Genomic DNA, 25,830 nt, shown 5'->3' on the forward strand with positions numbered 1-25,830 from the left:
CAATCACCATCTGCAGTGATTTTGGAGCCCCCAAAAGTAAAGTCTGACACTGTTTCCACTGCTCCCCATCTATTTCCCATGAAGTGATGGGACCAGATGCCATGATCTTCGTTTTCTGAATGTTGAGCTTTAAGCCAACTTTTTCACTCTCCTCTTTCACTTTCATCAAGAGGCTTTTTAGTTCCTCTTCACTTTCTGCCATAAGGGTGGTGTCATCTGCATATCTGATGTTATTGATATTTCTCCCGGCAATCTTGATTCCAGCTTGTGCTTCTTCCAGCCCAGTGTTTCTCATGATGTACTCTGCATATAAGTTAAATAAGCAGGGTGACAATATACAGCCTTGACATACTCCTTTTCCTATTTGGAACCAGTCTGTTGCTTCCTGACCTGCATATAGGTTTCTCAAGAGGCAAGTCAGATGGTCTGGTATTCCCATCTCTTTCAGAATTTTCCACAGTTTGTTGTGATCCACACAGTCAAAGGCTCTGGCGTAGTCAATAAAGCAGAAATAGATGTTTTTCTGGAACTCTCTTGCTCTTTTGATGATCCAGCGGATGTTGGCAATTTGATCTCTGGTTCCTCTGCCTTTTCTAAAACCAGCTTGAACATCTGGAAGTTCATGGTTCATGTATTGCTGAAGCCTGGCTTGGAGAATTTTGAGCATTACTTTGCTAGAGTGTGAGATGAGGGCAATTGTGCAGTGGTTTGAGCATTCTTTGGCATTGCCTTTCTTTGGGATTGGAACGAAAACTGACCTTTTCCAGTCCTGTGACCACTGCTGAGTTTTCCAAATTTGCTGGCATATTGAGTGCAGCACATTCACAGCATCATCTTTCAGGATTTGAAATAGCTCAACTGGAATTCCATCACCTCCACTAGCTTTGTTCATAGTGATGCTTCCTAAGGCCCACTTGACTTCACATTCCAGGATGTCTGGCTCTAGGTGAGTGATCATACCATCATGATTATCTTGGTCATTAGGCTCTTTTTTGTATAGTTCTTCTGAGTATTCTTGCCTCCTCTTCTTAATATCTTATGCTTCTGTTAAGTCCATACCATTTCTGTCCTTTATTGTGCCCATCTTTGCATGAAATGTTCCCTTGGTATCTCTAATTTTATTGAAGAGATCTCTAGTCTTTCCCATTCTGTTGTTTTCCTCTATTTCTTTGCATTGATCACTGAGGAAGGCTTTCTTATCTCTCCTTGCTATTCTTTGGAACTCTGCATTCAGATGCTTATATCTTTCCTTTTCTCCTTTGCTTTTCGCTTCTCTTCTTTTCACAGCTATTTGTAAGGCCTCCCCAGACAGCCATTTTGCTTTTTTGCATTTCTTTTCCATGGAGATGGTCTTGATCCCTGTCTCCTGTACAATGTCACGAACCTCCATCCATAGTTCATCAGACACTCTATCTATCAGATCTAGGCCCTTAAATCTATTTCTCACTTTCACTGTATAATCATAAGGAACTTGATTTAAGTCATACCTGAAGGGTCTAGTTGTTTTCCCTACTTTCTTCAATTTATGTCTGAATTTGGCAATAAGGAGCTCATGATCTGAGCCACAGTCAGCTCCCAGTCTTGTTTTTGCTGACTATATAGAACTTCTCCATCTTTGGCTGCAAAGAATATGATCAATCTGATTTCAATGTTGACCATCTGGTGATGTCCATGTGTAGAGTCTTCTCTTGTATTATTGGAAGAGGGTATTTGCTATGACCAGTGTGTTCTCTTGGCAAAACTCTATTAGCCTTTGCCCTGCTTCATTTCGTATTCCAAGGCCAAATTTGCCTGTTACTCCAGTTATTTCTTGACTTCCTACTTTTGCATTCCAGTCCCCTATAATTAAAAGGACATCTTTTTTGGGTGTTAGTTCTAAAAGGTCTGGTAGGTCTTCATAGAACCGTTCAACTTCAGCTTCTTCAGCCTTACTGGTTGGGGCATAGACTTGGATTACTGTGATATTGAATGGTTTGCCTTGGAAATGAATAGAGATCATTCTGTTGTTTTTGAGATTGCATCCAAGTACTGCATTTCGGACTCTTTTGTTGACCATGATGGCTACCCCATTTCTTCTGAGGGATTCCTGCCCACAGTAGTAGATATAATGGTCATCTGAGTTAAATTCACCCATTCCAGTCCATTTCAGTTCGATGATTCCTAGAATGTCGACATTCACTCTTGCCATCTCTTGTTTGAGCACTTCTAATTTTCCTTGATTCATGGACCTGACATTCCAGGTTCCTATGCAATATTGCTCTTTACAGCATCAGACCTTGCTTCTATCACCAGTCACATCCACAGATGGGTATTCTTTTTGCTTTGGCTCCATCCCTTCATTCTTTCTGGAGTTATTTCTCCACTGATCTCCAGTAGCATATTGGGCACCTACTGACCTGGGGAGTTTCTCTTTCAGTATCCTATCATTTTGCCTTTTCATACTGTTCATGGGGTTCTCAAGGCAAGAATACTGAAGTGGTTTGCCATTCCCTTCCCCAGTGGACCACATTCTGTCAGGTCATGGCTCAGATCATGACCTCCTTATTGCCAAATTCAGACATAAATTGAAGAAAGTAGGGAAAACCACTGGACCATCCAGGTATGACCTAGCTCAAATCCCTTACTATTATACAATGGAAGTGAAAAATAGATTCAAGGGATTAGATCTGATAGACAGAGTGCCTGAAGAACTATGGACGGAGGTTCATGATGTTGTACAAGAGGCAGTGATCAAGACCATCCCCAAGAAAAAGAAATGCAAAAAAGCAAAATGGCTGTCTGGGGAGGCCTTACAAATAGCTGTGAAAAGAAGAGAAGATAAAAGTAAAGGAGAAAAGGAAAGATATACCCATTTGATTCTTGATGAAAGTGAAAGAGAAAAGTGAAAAAGTTGGCTAAAAACTCAACATTCAGAAAACTAAGATCATGGCATCTGGTCCCATCACTTCATGGGGAAACAATGGAAACAGTGACAGACTTTATTTTTTTGGTCTCCAAAATCACTGCATATGGTGACTGCAGCCATAAAATTAAAAGACACTTGCTGCTTGGAAGAAAAGTTATGACCAACCTAGACAGCATATTAAAAGGCAGAGACATTACTTTGCCAACAAAGGTTCGTCTAGTCAAGGCTATGGTTTTTCCAGTAGTAATGCATGGATGTGAGAGTTGGACTATAACGAAAGCTGAGCGCTGAAGAATTGATGCTTTTGAACTGTGGTGTTGGAGAAGGCTCTTGAGAGTCCCGTGGACTGCAAGGAGATCCAACCAGTCCATCCTAAAGGAAATCAGTCCTGAATATTCATTGGAAGGACTGGTGCTGAAGCTGAAACTCCAATCCTTTGGCCACCTGATGCGAGGAACTGACTCACTGGAAAAGACCGTGATGCTGGGAAAGATTGAAGGCAGGAGGAGAAGTGGATGACAGAGGATGAGATAGTTGGAGGACATCACCACCTCGATGGCATGAGTTTGAGCAAGCTCTGGGAGTTGGTGATGGACAGGGAAGCCTGCCGTGCTGTAGTCCATGGGGTTGCAAAGAGTCGGACACGACTGAGCTACTGAACTGAAAAGTCACTCATTTTAAGCATGCAATTTAATTATTTTAGTAAATTTACCAAAATGTGTGCTAACCACCACAATCCAGTTTTACAGCATTTTCATCATCTCCATAAGACCCCTCATGCCCAAAATACATTTAATCCCTCTTCACATTCCCAGTCCCAGGCAATTGCTAATCTAGTTTCTGTCTCTATAGATTTGCCTTTCTGGATAGTTCATATAAACGCAATATATGGATGTTTGATATTTGACTTCTTTCACTTAGTATAATATTTTTGAGCTTCAGTCATGTTGTAGCATGTCAGCAGTTTGTTTCTTTTATTACTGAGAACAGTATTCCATCCAATGATCTTTTACCTGCTCCCCAAATCAACCATTATTAGATCCACAACTATAATGCATAAAATCCCTCTGACACCCTGACCTCAAAACAGGCCCATAAACTGCATCCCAGACTGTACTCACCAGCCTTCAACTATATCCCCAAACCGTGCTATTGAACCTTAAACCTCATCACTAAACTATCCAACCAGGTCCTCATCGTCACTTCCAAATCTTCCTACACACCTTACTTTACCCTCACACTGCCCTCTAACTCCCAAGAACATCCCCAAATTGCCCTTTCAATGATACCCAACTCTAATCCCAAACTACTCTCCAACAGTTATAAAACTCACCTCCCAAATTTCCCTTCCAAGAACCCCCAACTCTACCTCTAAATACCCCTTAACTACCTTGCCTTGGTCCCACAGCTACAGCCCCAAACTATACCTCCAAGCCACACTTCAGTAACAGCTATATCTGTCTTAAATTACAGTCTGCCTCCATATCCACTGGTCCCACATCTGGGAATAGGGAGGGCCAATTGTGTTATGCCATTTTATATAAGGGACTTGTGCATCCTTGGATTTTGATATTTGTACATGGGGGTGTCCTAGAACCAATCTCCCCTTGGATACCAAGGGGCAACTGTACATGTAATACACCCCCAAAACATTTTCCAATATTCTCCACTGTACCACCCAAACCACCTTCTGGGGACTCCCAACTATGCCTCGAAACCTCTGGGAGTCATCCTCCGGTGACTCCTTCAACACCACCTCAATCTTCCCTTTGATGGCTCCAATTGCACCCAAACATTTTCTAATGCCCTCATTATACCCTCAAAATGCCCTCAATAAGCTTCAAGCATACCCTTGAGTCCCTCCGACAACCCTCAAATCTACACCTAAGCTTCCTGTGGCTACTGTGATGAATCACCACAAATTTGGTGGTTTAAAATGTAAAAAATTTAAAATAATTGGTTCCTTCAGTTCTGAGAGGCAGAAGACCAAAATTAAGGTGCCAGCAGGGTCATGCTCTCCTCAGAGGATCCAAGGGAGAATCTGCTTGTTGCTGCTTCCTCTTTTGATGAATATCAGCCTTTTTTGGCTTGTGGCCATTTCAGTACAATCTCTGCTTGATGGTCACATTGCCTTCTTTTCTGTCAAATCTGCCTCTGCCTCCCTCTTAGGAGGACACTATGGTTACAATTAGAGTCGCTTGGACAATCCAAGATAATCTCTCCATCTCAGAATTCTTGCCTTAATCACATCTGCAAACTGCAGAGTCCTTGGTCTTTTTCTTTTCTTCTTTTTTCTCATTTAAGGTAAATTCAAAGGTTACAGGGGTTAGGATGTGCGTATCTTTTGGTGAGGACATCAATCAGCCTACAACAGTACACCCCTTTGCCTCCAAAGATACATATTCACTCTATGTGAAAAAAACATATCTAATCCCAGTACTCCCAGAATTTCAACCCATCACAGCATCAAATCAAGTTCAAAATCTGAGTTTAATATCATCAGCTCAGAAATTTCACATCTCATCATTGAAATAATCTAAATCCGATATGAGTGAGACTCTGGGTATGATCCACTCTGAGGCAAAATTCCTCTCCATCTTTGGACTTGTGGAAGTAGAGAACAAGTTATCTGTTCCCAAAGCACAATGGTGGGACAGGCATAGGATAAGAGTTATAGATATTCTTATTCCAAAAAGGAGAAAACAGAAGGAAAAAAAAGGGTGTGACTGGTTCCAAGTACTTGTGAAATCCAGCAGGGCAAGTTTCATTTAGTTGCAAGGCCTGAGAAGAAGTCTCTGTGGCTTGAGGCTTCGCGTGTGGGCTCAAGGCTGTGCTGTCAGAGTCATTCTTCCTTTCCCTTGAAGGGTACACATGTTTGCAGCTAAGTAGTTTTAGCCTGTATCCTTGCAGTAAAATTTTGAGAGTCCGACATCATTCCTTCATTTCATCCTGTATCTGTTATTTTTTCAAGCCCATTAGGCAGTGTTTCTGTCTGCATAACATTCTGAAAAATCTTTTGGGTCTCCCATGGGAGGTGGAGAGATTCACATCATTAGACAAGAAAAGTGGAGAAAGTGTCAGTTGCTCAGTCGTGTCTGACTCTTTGAAACCCCATGGACTGTAGCCCAACAGACTCCTCTGTCCATGGGATTTCCCAGGCAAGAATACTGGAGTGGGTTGTCATTCCCTTCTCCAGGGGATAGAACCCACATCTCCTGCATTGGCAGGCAGATTCTTTACCGTCTGAGCCACCACAGGAGCTCATTAGACAAGAAGGTCCTCCTCAAATTTTTCACGGATAATCCCATCTCTATTCCTGACTTCTGAGACGGTTGAGGGGATCTATGAGTCACACAACATCTCCTTGGTACTAGCAAAAGGCTGTCCTGCCACACCCTTAGCTTTCTCTCTAGAGCATACTTTTCAGACAGTTCATCTCTTAAATTTTGTGTCTTTTGCAATCTGGACAGCCTGAGAATTTTCCAAATCATCAAATCCTGGGTCCATTTTGCTTAATAGTTCTTCCCTCAATTTATCCCTTTCCTTTTACATTTCACCACAAGCAGCAAGAAGAAACCAGGTAGTACCTTCAACATTTTCCTTGGAAATCTCCTCAGCTAAATATACATCACTTACAAGCTCTGCTTTCCATACAACTGTAGGACACAATTCAGCTAAGTTTTCTGCCTTTATATAATAAGGACTTTCTTTCCTCTAGTTTCCAATAACATGTTCCTTGTGTCCTTCTGAGCCCTCACCAGCAGCACCTTTAACATTAATATTTCTATGAGCATTCTGTTTATGATGATATATATATGTTTTCTCTAAGACAGTGTATGTTTTCCCTACTGTGCTCCTCACTTCCTTCTGAGCCTTCATCAGCAGGGCTTTTAACATTCATATTTCTACCAACAGTTTATTCAAGACAATCTAGGATTTTTCTATCACATACTTCAAAATTCTTCCAGCCTCTGCTCACTAATTCCAAAGCCAGTTCAATATTTTCAGGTACTTGTTATAACATATTATGGACTTATGTCTACCCTACCCACCACCCCAATTAATTGGTTGAATCCCTAACCCCCAATATAATTATATTTGGAAATAGGGCCTTCAAGGAGATGATTAAGGTTAAATGGGGTCATAAGGATAGGATCCTTATCCAATAGAACTGGCGTCCTTATGAGAAGAGGAAGAGATACCAAGAGTGCACATGCACAAAGGAAAGAGCATGGGAGGACACAGCAAAAAGCAGTCATCTGCAAGTTAGGAAGACCACTTTCATCAGGAATCAGCCCAGATGGCCCATTGATCTTGGACTTCTAGCCTCCAGGACTATGAGAAAATAAACTTCTATTGTTTAATACACCCAGTCTGTGTATTCTATTACGACAGCCCAGGCAGATTAAGACACAGCAGCATCTCATATCCAGGTACCAAAATCTACTTTATGTGACTTCTGTAACTAATCAACACAAATTTGATGGCTTAAAAATATAAGAATTCTACTCTTTCACAGTTCTGAGTCATAAGTTCAAAATCCGTTTCACTGGGCAAAATCAAGGCGTGAGCAAGGGCCATACGCTCCCTGGAGGCTCTAGGGAAGAACATGTTGCCTCTTTCAGCTCCTTGTGGCTGCTGGCATTCCTTGGCTCATGGCCATATCACTACAATCTCTGCCTCTGTGGTCACATTGTCTTCTCCTTTGCTGCTGCTGCTAAGTCGCTTCAGTCGTGTCTGACTCTGTGCGACCCCATAGACGGCCTCCCACCAGGCACCCCCGTCCCTGGGATTCTCCAGGCAAGAACACTGGAGTGGGTTGCCATTTCTTCTCCGTTACGGTTTGTCAAATCTTTCTCTGGTTTCCTAGTATAAGGACATGGGGTTACAATTAAGTTCCATTCAAATAATCCAGGGCAATCTCCCGATCTCAAAATCCTTAATTTAACCACATTTGCAATTCCCCGCTCTTTGCCATATAAGGTAACATTTATAAATTCCAGGGATTAGGACATGGATATCTTTTGGGGGGCCATTAGCCCACCACACTATCTTATGACAATTAACAGTTCTATGAAAAATTCCTTAAACTACAAAAGACTAAACACTAACTTTTGATACTCCCTCCGACTGCATCTCAAACCATTTTCCAACCACCCTCCCCAAAAGTACTCCCAATTTACCCTCCAGTAGCTCCTACCTACACTCCTATACTGTCCTCTAGTAGCCCCATTTCTCCTGAAGATGTGATTCTTTAGTTGTGTAGCAACTGTCCTGTAATAGACCCCCAACATCACCCCACGCCATCCTCAATCACCACCAACATCTCTTTATAAATATCCCAACTTCACCACCCAACCGCCCTCTCTTCTCTCTCCATATCTCCCATTTACCCTACTCTTCAGTTGCATTGCAATGAAACCCCAGCTTCCAGAGAGAGACAGAGACAAAGACTGAGAGAGCAGTATTGAAAAAGTTGTGACTTGTGAGCAAGAGATTAAAAGAGACAGACAGATGGAGGATGGATGCAGGGTATGTGATGGGGACGCACTTGTCATGGAGATATTTGGGATGTGTGTATGAGGCTGGTGTTTGTAGAATTGGGGTATGTGACAGGATAGCTAATCTTTGGGTTTAATGCTGTAGTTTTTTTCTCTCAGTCTGCTGCAAGTCTTTTAACTTGTTTATAGCATCTTTCATCAGTTTATAGTTTTATATTTTGATGGGTAAAACTGGAGAAATGGTGGAGCAAGGTGATAAAAAGTGCCTGGGTTCCACAGCAGGTTTTATAAACTGAGGTGACCTAGGGCAAGTGACTTAACTTTGCTGTACCTTGATTTCCTAATCTGTAGGATGAGTAATGGAAGCCTCTTCAGAAGTCTGTTTTGAGAATTAAAATGAATTAATACAGATAAAGTGCCAAGAATGATTGATAGATGTTGTTTATTATTTCCTTTATAGCTTTGCTTTTTGTATCCTGTTTAAGAAGGCCTTCTTTTTTTGCCAAAGACTTAAACATATTCTCCAAACATATTTTTTTCTGATATTTCTTACAGGTGTTTTGTGTTTGGCCACAGCACGCAGCATGTGGGCTCTTAGTTCCCCACCCAGGGATCGAACCTGGCCCTCTACAGTGGAAGCATAAAGTCTTAGCCACTGGACAACCAGAAAAGTGTGATAGGTGGTATTCTTTTTTAATGGTTAAGTCTTTAGCCAATTTAGAATTAATTTTTCTGAATTGAGTAAATTAGGAATCTAATCCCTCTTCCCCAGAAGACAGTCATTCTCCCCAGACCATTTTAGTAAATAGTCCATCTCCCAGTGACTTGAAGTATCACTTTTGTCATTTACTAATTCCTATAATACACTGATCTAGTTTTTCTATTCCTACTCCCATATTACAATGTTTTAATTACTAGAACTTTGTCAGACATTTTGAATTTGGTTAAGACGGTACCCTTCTCTTTCTTCTTCTTTTATAAAATTAGATATTCTTGCATATTTAAGGCACCATAGAAACAACAGGTCTGCAAGTTCCATTTTGCAGTTTTTATTGGTAATGTATTGATTTTTTAAAAATTAATTTAGGAAAGAACTGTCATCTTTATCATGTGGATAATGTTTGTGAGCATAGAGGGATGTGGGTGTTTCCCAAGCCAACTTGGGAAATAAGGGTGCCAGTACAGGAAGGTGCAAAGCAAACAGGAGCCCAGTGAAGTTCCCAGTGGTCCAACTGACGGGCATGATCTTGGGATGTTGGGAGGGATAAAAGGAGGGCTGCAGGTCCGGGTGTTTTGTGAGCTGACTGTGCATCTGAAGATCTGGGTGAGACTCTGCTGTGTGCAAGCCAGCTTGCATATATCTAGCACACAGAGGAGCTCAAAAATTTTTGTTAAATCAGTTCACAAAGGAGTGACTCAATTAAATTTTGGAGAGATTATTGTATGCCAAACAACCTGCCAGCACTATTCATAATAGTGCTAATCTTCATAATAACCCTTCCAGACAGGTATTATGACCCCCCATTTGACAGGCCAGGAAAACTGAGGCTCAGAGAGGGGAAGTCCCTTGCCCATCTTCAAACCCAGGTCTTTATGATTCCAGAAGTCATCCACAGAAGGGACCAGTTCTCATTTCCATCATTCCACTCATTCATCCATCTGTCAAGGATTTACTAAGCACCTACTGGGTAGCACAACAACCAAATACAACAACCGCTCTAAATGACATAGAGTAGGTGGAGGGCTTCTAGGAAGACCACCTGGGCAGCTGGACTTTAGGTACCAAAAGGGTGAGGTTTCTGGTGTGCACCTCCAGGCAATGTATTACAGCTGCCTAGGCCTCAAGGCTAGGGCTTCCCTTGTGGCTCAGTGGTAAAGAATCTGCCTGCCAATGTAGGAGGCTTTGGTTCGATCCCTGGGTCGGGAAGATGCCTGGAGAAGGGAATGGAAACCCACTCCAGTATTCTTGTGTGGAAAATCTCATGGACAGAGGAGCCTGGCAGGCTACAGTCCATAGGGTCGCAAAAGAATCGAACACGACTTACTGACAAAACAAGGCCTCAAGGCTATGGCTTTGGCTGAGGAGGCAACGCTAGATCAAGGTGGCAGCACGGTTTAGGCAACAAATATTACGAAAGAAACGGCAACCCACTCCAGTGTTCTTGCCTGGAGAATCCCAGGGACGGGGGAGCCTGGTGGGCTGCCGTCTATGGGGTCGCACAGAGTCGGACACGACTGAAGCGACTTAGCAGCAGCAGCATTACGAAGATTGGCCTAGAGGGGGCGCGCTTCCGCAGGTAGAAGCGTAGCGTGGAGACGTTCCGCGCGCGCAGAAAGGCCATCAGTACGCAGGCGCAGAGGACCCAAGGCGCGGCTTAATATCTTGCGGAGGGATAATTTGCGAAGAGAAGGCGTGCCTCAATCAAATTACCTCTCATTGATTTGCCTCTGTCTCTGCGGGCGTGGCCCCTTCTCGGAATCAGGGCCGGCAGAACCTAGTTCTCTCGCAGTTTGTAGGCGTAGCTTAGGGCGGGCTCTTGAATCACCCCTCAGTGATTGGTCGCCTCACTCGGAGGGCGTGGTCCGGCTATCTGTGTATCCGCGGTTCGGTCACTTCCTGTGGAGTTTCCCCAACCCGAGGAGGAGGGGGAAGAGGGCGAGGGGGAAGAGGGCGGTCGTCCGGGGTTAGGTTGAGGGGGTTGTTGGTCCGTTCTGGGCGGGGGATGACTCACGGCCCATCCCATCTCCCCGACGCCGTCCGCCCGCGCAGAGCTCTCTCCATGGCTTAGCGGAGGAGGCGGTGGCGAGCGGGGGAGGGGACTCTTAATTTGTTAGGGGGACCGGGCCGAGGCCCGACCGGCCTTTCAGGGCTCACCCGGGGCCGGGCGTCATGTCTCATGCGGCCGAGCCAGCTCAGGACGGCGTAGAGGCCAGCGCGGAGGGCCCTCGAGCCGTGTTCCTGTTGTTGGAGGACCGCAGGCCGGCCGACTCAGCCCAGCTGCTCAGGTGCGGGGCCGCCTGGGGCCGGTAGTGCTAACTGGGGTTCCTGGGGGCCTAATCTTGGGGCAGCGGGGACCAAGGACTGTGATTGGAGGCCCTTGGGCTAGACTTGGAGGACGTCTGGGCGCCCGACTTGGGGGGGCACTTAAGGAATCTGGCGGTGGCTTGCTTGAACTGAAGCTTAAAGGAGTCGTGGAAGTGCATTAAGGGAGGCCTGTTTCAGATTTGGGTGGCCTCTTGACTAGGTCTAACAGGGGCTGATTCTGTTGTGTCCAGAAACTAGTCTAAGGTTGCTGAGCTTTGAGTACTGAGACTCTGACTAGAGGCTGAATTTGGGGTCTTTGAGTCGGGTATGAGGGGACACTCTGAGGTGAGGCACTCACTGATTTGAAGGGACTTTTTCCCTTTGGGAAGGGCTCCTGGAAGAGAGATGTACCGTCTTGGGAGCTTGATGACTCCCAGTGGCTGGTTGCTGGAGGCTGTGTTTGAGGATAACATGACTCTAGAGGGATTTGGGGGTATCTCGAATATACTGCGTGGAACCATCCTTGTGAGTGTGTGAGTGAACAAGAAAAGCAACATTAGTCAAGACTTGATCAGAGTAATCCCCTCACCCTCCCACCCATCCAGCTGGGTAGTGGAAGAGCCGTCTTCCCAACACCCCTATAGGGGCTCAAATGGGAGACAGACAGGCAATGGAGATGGTGCCACCTCTTATCTCAGAGAAGGCCTCAGACCTTATTTCGGAATCCAGAGGAGGGTCTTGTTCCTACTACTGCCTGCCCTAGTCTCTCAGCCAGCCCCTTTCAACCCCTACACACACACAGACAGTTTTTGTGTGTTTTTTAATCTCAGCTTTCCAGATTGTCTCTCCGGCCCTGGAGACAATCTTGAATCTGACCCTAGAGCTGGAATGAGCACCAATTGCACCATCCTTGCCTAGGTGGATCTTCTCTGACATCTTAGCCTCACTTCCATCAGAGGGCCTGGAAGCCCCAGCCCTCTTTGTGTATACCCTGCCTATCCCAGCCCTAGTGCCCACCTCTTCCAACTTCTGTGCAATGGATGTGTGAGCATGGGAGGGGGCTTTGCCTACTTTCTGCCTTGGGATTGTGCTGAGCTCAGCGGCTCCCTGAGCTTCCTCTTCCCAGCTTCCTGGGTGGTTTTAGGGCCCCAACTGTGGGTGAGGAAAGGGAGGAAGACAGATTCTTGGGGAGGGGCAAGAATTCTTGTCAAGTGAAGTCAATGACAATTTCAGGATTCTAAATCTTTGACTAAATTCAAGGATGCATATCCATCTGTCTATATGTTAATGTCCCTCATACATTAGGGTCTTGCACCCAGCATGGAGGGTTGAGTAGGAGCCTTTCCATAAATCAATTAACCGTCTTCTGATGTCTTTATAACAACTTAGAGCATCACAGTAGTGGCAGTAGTTGAAGGGGAGGTGTGTTCGTGGCTTCTCATTTTGTGTGTCAGCGGGTTTTGGTATTGGAGGTGCGTTTGTGTTTTGATTTATTCAAAAAACTGGAGAGGGCTGGGCAGGCTCCTCTGACCAAGAAAAAAATGTTCATATAAAGCGGATCATCCGCCCAAATTCTCCCTCTTTTAAATACAGATTGTTGGACCGAGGGGAGCCTGTTATTCCCATCTTGTTTTTGGATGCCTATTCGCATCCCACAAATTCTGGGGCAGGGTTGGTGGGGTGGCGGAGGGGCTCATTTGCAAAGTGGTGGATCCTTCAGTAAAGTGAATCAGCTACCCCAGTTCTCTTTGTGATGCATTCAGTTTGTGTTACAATAGACTGTTCTGCAGAGGGATCACCCTACTTGGACCAACGTGGGCTCACTTTCAGCAGCTAGGAAAACAGCGGGGGACTGTGGGGGCTGGGTGAACTCTGAATTCGGAGTCAGGAATCCCTCAAAGTGAATTGTCACTCCTAAATTCTTCATTTCTATTTTCCTGAAACCCAGGTTGTACACGTGATTGTTAGATCGAGGAGCTGGGCTCCAGGCTTATTATTTTGAATCTTAAGGAACTATGGGTAACACGGAGCAAAAGAGAGCGGGGAGGGAAGAAGACCTGGGAATTCATGGTGGTGGTTTTAGCAAAGTGGCGGAACGCGAAGGCTACACTCGGTTCTCCTCCCTCTTGGTGTGTGCTTCTGTTCTGTCTCTCTGTGCGTGTGTGTGTGTGTGTGTCTGTCTGTCTGTCTGTCTGTCTGTCTTAGGGGAATGATGTCTGCATAAAATCACTGACCATTACCCCTGCCTTTTCCCCACCCTCAGCCTGAACTCTTTGCTTCCGGAGTCCGGGATTGTTGCTGACATCGAGTTAGAAAACGTCCTTGATCCTGACAGCTTCTACGAGCTCAAAAGCCCACCCCTATCGCTACGCTCAAGGTATGTCTTCTCTGACTTCCCCTCCCGGTTCCTCAGGCACCTCCATCCCCTCTTGATGGGCAGAGGTCTCAGTGCCAGCCCAGCCCATTCTCTCACCAGCCTAAACTTTTCAGAGAGTAAAATTAAGAGCCAGAAAGAGCATGTAAAAAGCAGGAGGCCAAACTAGGATTCCAGTATCTCAGACAAAATCTCCTCTGCTTCCTCCCGCCCCACCTGCTCATCCATTCATAGATAAAAATTGCCGCGTGCCTGGAGTTCCCAGACCCGGGGCGTGGCGTGCTTAAGTCCAGCCCCCAAGTGGGTGGAGCCGTTCCCCAAATCCCTGGTCGTCCTCCCTCCTAACTCCACGAATTCACTCCCCTCGCCCTTTAAGAACCCCTGCTGGTGTCTTCTTCCCCCCCCCCCCCCAAGCTTGAGAAGTCGAAATGTGCTGAGTCATGGGCCTGGGCTCTAAGAGAGGGGAGGGGACCTGGAAGAGGGGCAGGAAGAGAGGATTGTGAAATCTCCTTTTCAAGACTGACTAGCTCCTGGGACCAGAGGCCTAAGCAGGGAAGAAGAAGGACTTTCGGTTGCCCGGAAGCCTGATGCCTACCCCCAGGAGATCAGGGAGTATGTCCAGCCCGAAATAGAGCTTAGGAGCCTTCTGTGCCACAGTCTTAATTCTGTTTCTTCCAGCTCTTCTTTAAATTGCTCCCAGAGCTGAACAGTGGTATCTCAGCTCAATATATGAACAGGCCCCAGTCCTGGCTTCACCCTAAGGACTGAGGGCTAAAGTCGCCCCAGCAGACTGTGAGCCCTGAGTGTGGCGACTGGGTCTGGTTCCTATATCTCCCCTCTATGTTGTGGCCTCTGGAGGTGGAGAACAGGCCAGGTTCTTCTGTCTGCTCCCTCCCCCTGTGACTCCTTAGGCTGGGAGCTGAGACTTTTAGCTTACCTGTGGCCCCATATTTCCCATTCCACAGCCTCCCAATATCACTGCAGGCCACACCAGCCACCCCAGCTACACTATCTGCATCATCTTCTGCCGAGGGCTCCAGGACCCCTGCCATGTCATCCTCTTCTTCATCGCGGGTCTTGCTGCGGCAGCAGCTAATGAGGGCCCAGGCCCAGGAACAGGAGAGGCGTGAGCGTCGGGAACAGGCCTCTTCCTTCCCTAGTCCTGCACCTGCCTCTCCCGCCATCTCTGTGGTTGGCGTCTCTGCTGGGGGCCACACACTGGGTCGTCCTCCCCCAGCTCAGGTGCCCAGGGAGGTGCTCAAGGTAAGGCCACATCCAGAGGCCCTGGGAGGGGCTCCTGGTGACTGAGGATTGGCCCTGGTGGCTTTGGGGTGAGGTCCTAGGGGCTCTAAAAGAGGGTCTCAGGTACTGGTAAAAGCAGGCTGTGCTAGTGTCCCACTGTGCTTCGGGTTTCCAAGGTGTTCCCGTGGAGTTGTGAGGGGTTCTTGGGGGCCATAGGATGTCTTGGTGGCCCATGGAGGTGCACGAGTGCCCTGGAGTCTGTGAAGTGACTCAGTAGGAAGCACTTTGTGTCTGGCGATGCATTAGGAGTTCTTTGGCATTGGAGTGTCTTGGGAAGCCATGTGTATGGTTCCCAGGTTTGTTAAGCGGGGTCAGAGACTTTGCAGACGTGGGGAGTCTTGGGGACTGTGACAAGCTGCTCCAGAAGCTGAAGGAGTCTGCCAGCCTTGGGTAGATCTTGGGGGGCTGTGCAGGCTCTCTGAGAGAGGGAGTTTGGGTCCTAGGGGAGAGTTACCAGTGTTTGGGGATTGGGGGAGGGTTCTCAGATTCTGGGCCTGGCTTGCCATCCTGAGGCTAGAAACAGATGACTTCTGGGAGGCAAACTGGGGCTTAGTGTTGCTCTTTCTGAGCCCTGTTCTGCCTTGTTCCCTCCTACCCTGTCTCCCTTTCATTCCACAGGTGCAGACCCATCTGGAGAACCCAACACGCTATCATCTACAGCAGGCGCGCCGACAGCAGGTGAAACAGTACCTGTCCACCACACTTGGGCCCAAGCTGGCTTCCCAGGCCCTCACCCCACCACCAGGGGGTGCTAGTGTCCAGCCGCTCCCCACCCCCGAGGCTGCCCACGCTCCTGGCCCCACCAGCAGTGCTCCCAACAGCCCCATGGCGCTGCTCACCATCGGGTCTAGCTCAGAGAAGGAGGTGAGTGGCTGCAGACGACCCTCACATGTTCCCCCTACCCCAGCTTCTTCTAATGCTCCTCTGTATTTCTCCCAGATTGACGATGTCATCGATGAGATCATTAGCTTGGAGTCCAGTTACAATGATGAGATGCTCAGCTATCTGCCTGGAGGCAACACGGGGCTGCAGCTCCCTAGCACAGTAAGGCCCTAAGAGGGGAGGTTGGTCTAAAAATTTGTGTGTCTCTCTGTCCCTGAGGGATAGCTTACGTACACCCAAGCTGGCTATATATAAGAGATTCTCATGTTGAATTGTACTGAGATAGAGTGTCGGGGCTGGATGATAAGAACGGGGCACATCAGTGCCCTGGGGCCACGTTGGACTGCACAAACAGGTTGACTTTGTAGATTTTGATACATACACAGTGGGAACTTTATGGACATATTAGGGCATACCAAAGCACTCAAGCTTCACTGTGAGAAAAAAGAAGAGGAGGACTCTTGTAGCATTTTGAATGTATTAAGACATTCAAATCAAGAGGACATACACAGACCATGAAGTGATTGGAACATGATATGCCAAAGGTAGCCAGATTTGATGTACTTGGACCTTGAAGTAATTAGAACGTACCACATCTCTTACAGTGAACTGTGCCAAGAGGCTGGGGCCTTGTAAAGATTGGATAAAGCTTTCTAGAGTAAGAGATGTACCAGTGAACTATAACATTCTGGTTTTGAACATTCCAAGAGTCCCATAACTCGCTTTGGGACATAGCAAGTGGCTATAGCTTTACTTCTTTCCAGCTCATCAAGAGGATAGAAGCGCGTGTAAAAATGGTATCAATTTTTCAGAATTTTTCATTGATTTGGACAATAGCTAAAGATTGGGATTTATATTAGACAGATCCAGTGGACTAGTGAGGGGGTTTCAAGAAATGAAAACTCATCAAGAGGTGGGACTGATCGCTTATGGATTAGTTTCTTGCCCTAGAAATCCTGAGATCAGAATGTGCAAGATGTTAGAGTCAGGACCTTGGTGAATAGCAGCTAGAGACTGTATGTAATGTGATGCAATGCAATCACAGCAAAAGACTGGAGATTGGGCTGGGGAACTTTCCAGAAAGCCAGATTTGGGGTGAAATATTGCCATGACAATTTCCCAAGGTCTGAGAAGACTGGGTTGGAGTGTTTCAAGAATGCTGAATTGGTGGCCCTTATCAAAGCTGCAGCTGCTTCCATATAGCTGCTGTGGTCAAAAAGGAGCCCAAAGTGACAGTTTTCCTTGACGGTCGCAGTTCTGTTTGCTGTAACTGATCTGCAACATTTCAGGAAAACACAGTTCCCATTGTACTTGCCATTTGTCAGGTACAACCAGAGACCTTTATTAAAACTGACGTTTTCAGAGGCTACCGGAAATGTTCCATTGATGGGGTCTTACATGCAAGAATAAGGCTTTTGAGAAGTGGCTTGCAGAGGCCAAGAACCAGTATGCAGATGCAGATATGGGTGGGTTAGATACCTGTGCTGGGGAAATCCAGGGGCAAGTGGTGCAGATTGTGGTCATTCTTTGGGTCTTTGCCCTGAAAAGCTTAAGGCATCAGCCCAAAGGCGAGTCAAAAACCTTGTTCTGAAACCCAGATGAATGGAACGAGTAGGTCATTCAGGACCAAAAAAAAAAAAAAAGAATGCTGAATTGGAATGTCATGCTAGGAGGGGCTGAAATGTTGCATTGGAGCTGATAAAGACCTGAGAAGCGTGGTTTTCTGGCACTTCTCTTCAGAGCCAGCCCTGGGGTTTGGGAGAGAGGCTTCAGAAGTCTCCAGGGGATTGGAGGGGCTATGGGGTCACAATGAACAGGCCAGGCAGGGTCCAGTCCCCCTGCAAAGCAGGGTAGGACCCCTTGACGCTGTCCTCCCTGTGAGTCACAGTATGAAATTCCCTTGATGGAGAAGGAAGGGTTCCCACATGGAGCCAGGCAATCCTTGCATTGAGGGGGCCACCTTTGGGGTGTGTGGAGGATCAGGAACTAGGTTTGGAGAAGAGGCCAAGCCTGGGGTCTGTTCCAACCATGGTTTTTCTGCTCACTCTGCCCACAGCTGCCTGTGTCGGGGAATCTGCTTGATGTGTACAATAATCAGGGCGTAGCCACGCCAGCCATCACTGTCAGCAACTCCTGTCCAGCTGAGCTGCCCAATATCAAACGGGAGATCTCTGGTAAGGAACAGGGTCTTGGCCCCATGCCATCATCCTTTACCCCAGGGCAAGCCCCATTTCTACCAGGTCTGGAGGTCAGGCCTGGTTCTAGGGGAAGAAGGTTTAAACAGACAGTAATGGGGGCTGTTTGCCACCTTTGGCCATATGGCCTATGGTCCTGCTTTCAGTCCACTTCCTCTTCTCTTGGGTTTAACAAATAGCCTGTCACCATGGCTTCTTTAAAAATCGTAAAAAGGGTAGCACTTTGTAAGTAGTTACTTCCCCTGCCTGCGCCCACCAAAGCCTACCCAAGTGGCTACATGTGCTGCCCTCCATTGTCTGTCACCTTTCCCAGGCCCAGAAGCCCTGACCACTACCCCATCTCTTCCAGAGACGGAGGCCAAGGCCCTTTTGAAGGAACGGCAGAAGAAAGACAATCACAATCTGAGTGAGTGGGAGCATGTACCCCTGGCTGCGTGCCATGCAGCCCTGCTTCACTCTGCCCAGCCTTCCTTGAGCGGGTGGGGCTCTCCCTGCAGCAGCCTCTCAACTCCCCAGTTTTTCTCCTTCCCTCCTCGGCCTATTGATGACTCTTCTTTCTTTCCCTTGCCTTCCAAGTTGAACGTCGCAGGCGATTCAACATTAACGACAGGATCAAGGAGTTGGGCACCCTCATCCCCAAGTCCAGTGACCCGTGAGTCTGGGCTGGGAACCCCAGGGCCAGTGGAAGGTGGGATAGGGGCCCTACTCCCTGAAAGTCATTCCTGGGTGGGCCTGCCCTAAATGGGAACCACCCAGGCAGTCCTGCTCACGTTCCTTTTTCTCACCCAGCTTCCCTCACTCTAAGCAGGGTGGCAGCCCCTCACCATGTCCCAATCTAAATTTAGGTGCATGACATGGTCCATGCATCTCATCCAACCCCCGCATGAGTTTTCTGCTTATTTAGTACTTCTTTTATTTACTCAAGAAATGTATTCAGCTGCTTCTGCTTTGTGCCAGGTACCATGCTAGGCCCTGAGGATACCAGAGGGCACAAAACACACAAAAGTCCCCGACCTCATGGAACTGATGTTTTAGTGGGGGCAGACAGCAAACAAGATAAATAAATAAAATCTGGTGGTTATGATGAGTGTGGTGGAGAGGAATTAAGTATGGAAGGAAGAAGTGGGGAATGTTGGGAAGGTCACAGTTTGGGGTGAGGAGGGTGGGGACAGGGCAGGCCTCAGCTGGTGAGGAAACATTTGAATAAAGAGCCTGAGTAGGTGAGGCTGGAGCCATCTAGGTGTCTAGGGAAAAAGAGAGCTCAAGGTGGAGGGCAGAACTGAACTGGAGGCCCTGATGTGGGAATGATTTTCCATGTTCTAGGAGTATTGAGAAGCCAGTGTGGCTGCAGTGAGATGAATCAGAGGGGGGTTGATAAGAGAAGCAGTAAGGGATCAGGTCAGGGAGTCTCCTGGGTTTGGAGTGTGATGGGGCATCATTGGAGGGTTCCAGGCAGGTGGTTTTCATCTGAGCACTCCATACCCTTGATGGGCCTACACTTCAAGTTCCAGGCATGTGGCTGGGTGCTCCATCTACTTGCTGCAGTGCCCCTTTCAGCTCCTGAGAGACTCCATTCCCTTCTTTCCCAGCATTCCCTTCTTTCTTCCCCCTCGGGCTGCACAGGGAAATGCGCTGGAACAAGGGCACCATCCTAAAAGCCTCCGTGGATTACATCCGCAAGTTGCAGAAGGAGCAACAGCGCTCCAAAGACCTGGAGAGCCGGCAGCGATCCCTGGAGCAAGCCAACCGCAGCCTGCAGCTCCGAATCCAGGTCTGGAAGGAGGAGGCAGTAGCAGAGGTGGGGGTGGGGGGCTTCCTGAGGCAGAAGCAGAGGGAGAACAAGCCAGGATTTCCCCTCTGGGCATATTTGGGGGATCCCCTGGCTTCCTGACTCACATGTTGATGATGATGATGATCATAAGCAGTGATCATAACATTGTGCTAGTGCTAAGTTGCTTCAGTCATGTCCCACTCTGACTCCATGGACTGTAGCCCTCCAGGCTCTTCTGTCCATGGGATTCTCCAGGCAAGAATACTGGAGTGGGTTGCCATGCCCTCCTGCAGGGGATCTTCCCCATCCAGGGATCGAACCCATATCTTATGTCTCCTGCATTAGCAGGTGGGTTCTTTACCACTGTCGCCACCTGGGAAGATTAGTCATAACATTAACAAGAATAATAATGAATATTGGCTAATAGACATGGTGTTTATCTTGTGCCATGAACTGTGACAAGAGCCTTCTCTCCATTTACTAAGTTAATACAACAATCCTGTGAGACAGGGACCATTATTATACCCATTTTATGGATTGGGACTCTGAGGCTCAGGGACAGATGGTAAGCAACTTGCCTAAAGTTATGCAACTAGTGAGTGGCAGAGGCTGAATTTGAACCTAGGCAGCCTACCCTTTTAACTCTTAAATCCCCTGCCTCTGAAGGACCTCTGAACCCCATCTTGTCCCACACCGCCCCCACCTATGTTTTGCAGGAGCTGGAGCTGCAGGCCCAGATCCATGGTCTGCCGGTGCCTCCCACGCCAGGGCTGCTCTCGCTGGCTGCAACTTCAGCCTCTGACAGTCTCAAGCCAGAGCAGCTGGATGTTGAAGAGGAAGGCAGGCCAGGCACAGCAATTTTTCATGCAACAGGGGGCCTTGCCCAAAGTGCTCCCCATCAGCAGCCGCCACCACCACCCTCAGATGCACTTCTGGACCTGCACTTTCCCAGCGACCACCTGGGGGATCTGGGGGACCCCTTCCATCTGGGGCTGGAGGACATTCTGATGGAGGAGGAGGAGGGGGTGGTGGGGGGACTGTCAGGGGGCACCCTGTCCCCACTGCGGGCTGCCTCTGATCCCCTGCTTTCTTCAGTATCCCCTGCAGTCTCCAAGGCCAGCAGTCGCCGCAGCAGCTTCAGCATGGAAGAGGAGTCCTGATCACGCCTCACCCCTCCCCTGGGACTTCCCCACCCAGGAAAGGAGGACCTGTCAGGATGAGGCCCCACCTTTTCCCCCACCTTTCCATGAGACTGCCCTGTCCAGGTGTACCCCGGGGAAAAGGAGACTTGATGAGGCCCCACCTCTTCCCCACAGGAAAGGCCAGTGCAGGTGTTCAGGCATAGAGAAGGTAGGGACATCAGGGCCTGTATCCTGCAGATCACAGCCTGACCTTGTCCCGTGGCACCCGCCCTTGCCCAGGTGAGGGAAAGAGATGGGATGAGGTTGGCCCCTGGCCCCTAGGGACTGTCCTAGCTGGTTTCCTGGGATAAAGAGGTGTCTGAATACTGCTCCATCCCCTCTCTTGGAACCACCAGTCTAGTCCATCCTGGGAAGGAAGAGGAGTCAAAATGATGGCTGTCCTAGCTTAAGTGTTTAAGCCCTGTCCCTTCCCCTGTGAATCCTGCCCTGCCCAGGCAAGGAGCAGAAGTGAGGATTAGAGCCAGCCCCTTCACCTGGGAACTCAGTCCTGGCCTTGTAACAATGGAGGACTCAGGCCCTGCCCCTTCCCTATAGGAACAACTCAGCGCAGGTATTTCAGGTGTGGAGGAGTCAGTACGATCAGGCAGCTTTGTGGACATCACAGTCTTTGTCTCTTAGCAATATCCCATCCAGCATTCCATACTGCAGGGAGGAGTGGTACTTAAGCTCCCCCCGACCCCCCCCAACCCCGTCTTAACCTGGGACCAACTTGATCTAACCTAAGAGGGCTTTAAGCTGGCCTTGCCCTTGAAGAAGGGGGCAGATCTTGAAATCTTGTGGGTTGACATTCCAGACCTAGATCAGCAGTGAGTGAGAGTTAGACCCCGCACCCTTAGGCAGAGTGTTGTTTCATTCCTTTCAGGGGTAGACTGGAGAGGATGGAGATTAGGGAGTACTTGGTCCAGTTTTACACAATCAGCACCACAGTATTCTTTTTCAACATGTAGAGGAACAGGATGAAGGAAGGGACCTTTCCAGGGAGTTCCCCAGCCCGGGAACAAGTGGAAGCCTATCCCACCAAGACAGAGGCATAGGGGGAGGATTGCAAAAGCATACATACCCACTCTTCTGTTTATCTGATTTTTTGACTCCCACCTCCTACTCAGAAGCTAAGTCACCCCCAACCTCTGGCCTCCACCCAGTTCTCCATTTGGAGAAGTCCTCCCCATTTCAGAGTTATCAAGAGACACTCCCTGCTCATCCCCATCCCTCCTACACATATACCCAAGGTTGTCAGCTTTGAATTGTTGGGGCCATGCCCCGAGGAGGGTGTTCTGAGGGGTCTGTAAGTTTGTGATTAATAAATGCTAGGCGTGTTTGATGCGCTTTTAACTTTGGCAAAGAGTCTCCTGTCCTTGTTTTTGTCTATGGAGTGAGCATGGCTCATGAAGGCCAGGAGGGAGAAAGGTTCTTGGAAGAAACAGATTTGAGAGGATGAATAAAACAACTTAGGTAGAGGGGCTGGAGGAAAACAATGTACAAACAAAAGTGGTCCTCAACTATTTGCAACTAGCTGGTTGCAATGTTGTACCCAATTTATTGTTCTAAGGAATTTTTATCAAGATAGTACTGGTTCCTATTCCTATTTCATGTTTTAAGAAACACATTAAGAATTTAAGAACTATCTGAAGATACACAATTGGTAAATGGATGAAGAGCTTAATGGTAAAGTTAGGTAAGTGAGGGCTCTGGTTTGAAAAATGTCACGGAAGACAGATGAGCCAAAAGAGATTTTCTTGGAAGTTCACTTTTGAAACAAAAAAGAGTATATGATGATATCTACTGATAAAGAGTAGAAGTATTCCAGATGGTGAAAATGGCAAAGACAAAAACTGTAAAGGTAGAGGAATAAGCAGACAACTTGGTTTTGGAACAGATGTTGACATTTGGCGGGGGGGGCAGATTTAAATGGAAGTGAAAAGACACAAGTATCTTAGGTTGGGAAAAAATACTCTTGGGATTTCTCAACCTAACTGACTCCCAGGACAGGTATCAGGCTGCCTCCTGTGTCACCCCCATCCAACATTGACCCCTGAGCACTGGGACCCAGCCTGGTCCTGTGTTTCCCCAGTCAGACTGACTACCACACTGCCTTGCACCTTTCTAGCTTAACATACTGTGAGTCCTAGAGCCTCGTTGCTGAGCCTCTACCACCAGAATGGTAGGTCTCTGATAACTTTTTTTTCTCCTCAAATTTGCTATATTCTATTTATTTTACAAAGATAACATATAACACCCAGAAATGGTTTTTTTTTAAGTTTGTATTCTGGAATAATTCAGATTTACAGAAGTGTGGCAAAGAGAGAGAGTTCTCATAGCTATAATCCAGCTCCCCCTAACGTTAACAGCTTTAATAACCATGGCACATTTATTAAGGCTACGAAAATCACATTGGCACAGTACTAGGAAGTCCAGACTATTTGGATTTCACTGGTTTTTTCACAAATGTCTTTTTCCTGTTCTAAGATTCAAGTAAGGATACTCTATTTGCTATCTCTCTCTGTGTAACAAATGACCACAATCTTAGTGGCTAAAAAATCATGCATTCATTATCTTCCAGTTTTTGCAGGTCAGGAATCCAGGCTGGCTTAGCTGGGTCCTCTACTCCAGTGGCTGTCACAAGAGTGCAGTCAGGGGAGGTGTGGGCAGGACTGAGGGCTCATCTGAAAGGGGGACTGGAAAAGAATCTTCATGCTAATATGGTTTGGGCCAGACCTCAGTTTTCTGCAGCCTGTTAAACTGAGGGCCTCAGTTCCTTGTTGGCTGTCAGCTGGAGGTGCCCTCAGTCCTTACCATGTGTGCCTTTCCTCCCATGAGGCAGCTCACAACATACGTAGTTTGCTTCATCAAAGTCAACGTTAGAAGAGTCCGCTAGCAAAACGGAAGTTACAATCTCTTGTAATCCAATATGGAAGTGACATCCCCTCACCGTTAGGGCATTCTGTTGGTTAGAAGCAAATTACTCAAGGGAGAGGATTACACAAGATCATGAATATCAGTAGGACCACTGGGGTGCTGTCTTAGAAGCTCCCTACCACACTGGGTTGAGCTGTCATATTTTCATGGTCTCCTCTGACAGTTTCTCAGTCTGCCCATTGAGAAGGCATTGCACTATGCCAGAGGTAACAAGCACATCTAGTACCCAGATCTTGGTTTCTAAGTGCCACGCTCCAATAAAAGGAACATGGGCTCCTTGGAGAAATGACTGATTTTAAGGCTGATGAACAGAAATTTAACAAGACAAGCCTGGAGCATTGTTCAGTGCCAGAAAGTAAGAAGGAACCTAAAAAAAAAATGAGACTGTGTCATAAAGATGCGGGAGCCAATCTGAAAGAACTCCCAACAGCCAAAGGTAGAACAATCTGAGCAGCAAAAAAATAACAATAGTGCTGTATTATAGTCCAAAAACTAAATATCCATGATTCCATACTTATATAAATCAGTGATATGATTATATAAGTAAATAAATGCTGGAGATGGGACAACTCTTCCTTGCATAAGATTTCCAAATAATAAATATAGAAGGAATGAGAGAAATGGAAAATTACCACTAGAATACCACAATAATAATTACTCTGGACTGGATCCACAGCTAAATGCTAAAATTAGCGGGCAAAACTTGAAGGTAGGCACAGAGTGAGCCTAGACTGTACATTCTTTCTGCCTGGGTCAGGTTCAGGACCCTGCTTGGAGGGAAGTGGAGCCTAGGAAGAGAATAGCAATATAGCTGAGCTGGGTAGAAGAGATCAGATTTCAGACCTTAGGACTAGCAGGCATGGTACTGGAGAAAAAAGAGCTTTGTAGAGTCAGACTTTCAGAAATTATCATAGGCATTGCTTTAGGTCTTTGACCAAATGCTAAGCTGTGCAGGTTTAGAGTGAGGCACTGCGAGACCAAGCAAAGATCAGTCCTGGGCTTACGTGAACTGAATGGATGCTTGCACATTCCTGGGAGACAGAGACTTTGACCAGCCTGAGTGGAGAATCTTTACCCAATACCCCAGTGAGAAATAGACACCCCAGAAAGACCATGCCTTAAGACCATGCCACTTCAGCTCTAGAGTAAGGGTTACTATAGATCTTCTCCAAAATATGCTAAAAACATGCTTCAAAAGGATCAAGTTGAATTGTGACATTTAGAATGTATACAGATATAGCATATATAACAATAACACAAAAGACAGGATTTGGGAAATGAAACCATAGCTTTGCAAGATTTTTCCGTCTCATATGAGATGGTGCAATATTAACTTTGAGTTGACTGTAATAAATTAAGGATGCATTTTGTAATCACCAGGGCAACCTCTAAAAAAGATAATGAAAACAGGTACAACTGAAAAGCCAATAGAGGGCTTCCTTGGTGATCCAGTGGTTATGAATCCGCCTGCCAATGCAGGGAACACAGGTTCAATCCTTGGTCCAGGAAGATCCCACATGCCACAGGGCAACTAAGCCTGCGTGCTGCAACTACTGAAGCCCGTGTGCCTGGAGCCCATGCTCCACAACAAGAGAAGCCACCGCAATGAGAAGCCCACCCACCACAACTGGAGAAAGCCTGTGCACAACAATAAAGACTCAGTGCAGACACAAATAAATAAATATTTTTTAAATAAAAAAGCCAATAGAAGAATAACAATTAAACATGGAAATATATTTGGTTAACTCAAAAGAAGG

At 47.0% G+C, this 25,830-nt stretch overlaps 1 protein-coding gene and 1 non-coding gene across 7 annotated transcripts; both read left to right on the forward strand.

Annotated features, from left to right (window-relative positions):
• Positions 1-11,022: 11,022 nt before the first annotated feature.
• On the forward strand, positions 11,023-22,499 carry TFE3 (transcription factor binding to IGHM enhancer 3). Of its 6 annotated transcripts, none has more exons than XM_027533817.1 (10): positions 11,023-11,412; positions 13,695-13,808; positions 14,771-15,068; positions 15,726-15,971; positions 16,047-16,151; positions 18,046-18,163; positions 18,534-18,590; positions 18,761-18,836; positions 19,808-19,955; positions 20,672-22,499. In XM_027533817.1, exons 1-10 carry the CDS (start codon positions 11,297-11,299, stop codon positions 21,113-21,115), a joined length of 1,722 nt encoding a protein of 573 aa, XP_027389618.1. In that variant the 5' UTR covers positions 11,023-11,296; the 3' UTR covers positions 21,116-22,499. The 6 variants fall into 6 exon arrangements, with proteins under 6 accessions (XP_027389618.1, XP_027389617.1, XP_027389615.1 ...); XM_027533816.1 differs by having other exon boundaries at positions 11,033-11,412; positions 18,498-18,590; XM_027533814.1 differs by having other exon boundaries at positions 11,033-11,412; positions 15,726-16,151; positions 18,498-18,590.
• Positions 17,156-17,290, forward strand: LOC113888275. The gene has a single exon (XR_003509911.1). It is a non-coding gene; the product is annotated as a small nucleolar RNA SNORA16B/SNORA16A family (small nucleolar RNA).
• Positions 22,500-25,830: the final 3,331 nt, after the last annotated feature.

The sequence above is a fragment of the Bos indicus x Bos taurus genome, chromosome X, assembly GCF_003369695.1.
Source record: "Bos indicus x Bos taurus breed Angus x Brahman F1 hybrid chromosome X, Bos_hybrid_MaternalHap_v2.0, whole genome shotgun sequence".
Classification (NCBI taxonomy): Eukaryota; Metazoa; Chordata; class Mammalia; order Artiodactyla; family Bovidae; genus Bos; species Bos indicus x Bos taurus.

Excerpts from the sequence above, each read along its gene's own strand:
- TFE3 (XM_027533814.1), top strand. The coding sequence starts at position 11,297 with ATGTCTCATGCGGCCGAGCCAGCTCAGGACGGCGTAGAGGCCAGCGCG. Across the intron at positions 13,809-14,770 it reads CCCCTATCGCTACGCTCAAG|CCTCCCAATATCACTGCAGG; the intron begins GTATGTCTTCTC and ends CCCATTCCACAG. Across the intron at positions 18,837-19,807 it reads ATCCCCAAGTCCAGTGACCC|GGAAATGCGCTGGAACAAGG; the intron begins GTGAGTCTGGGC and ends CGGGCTGCACAG.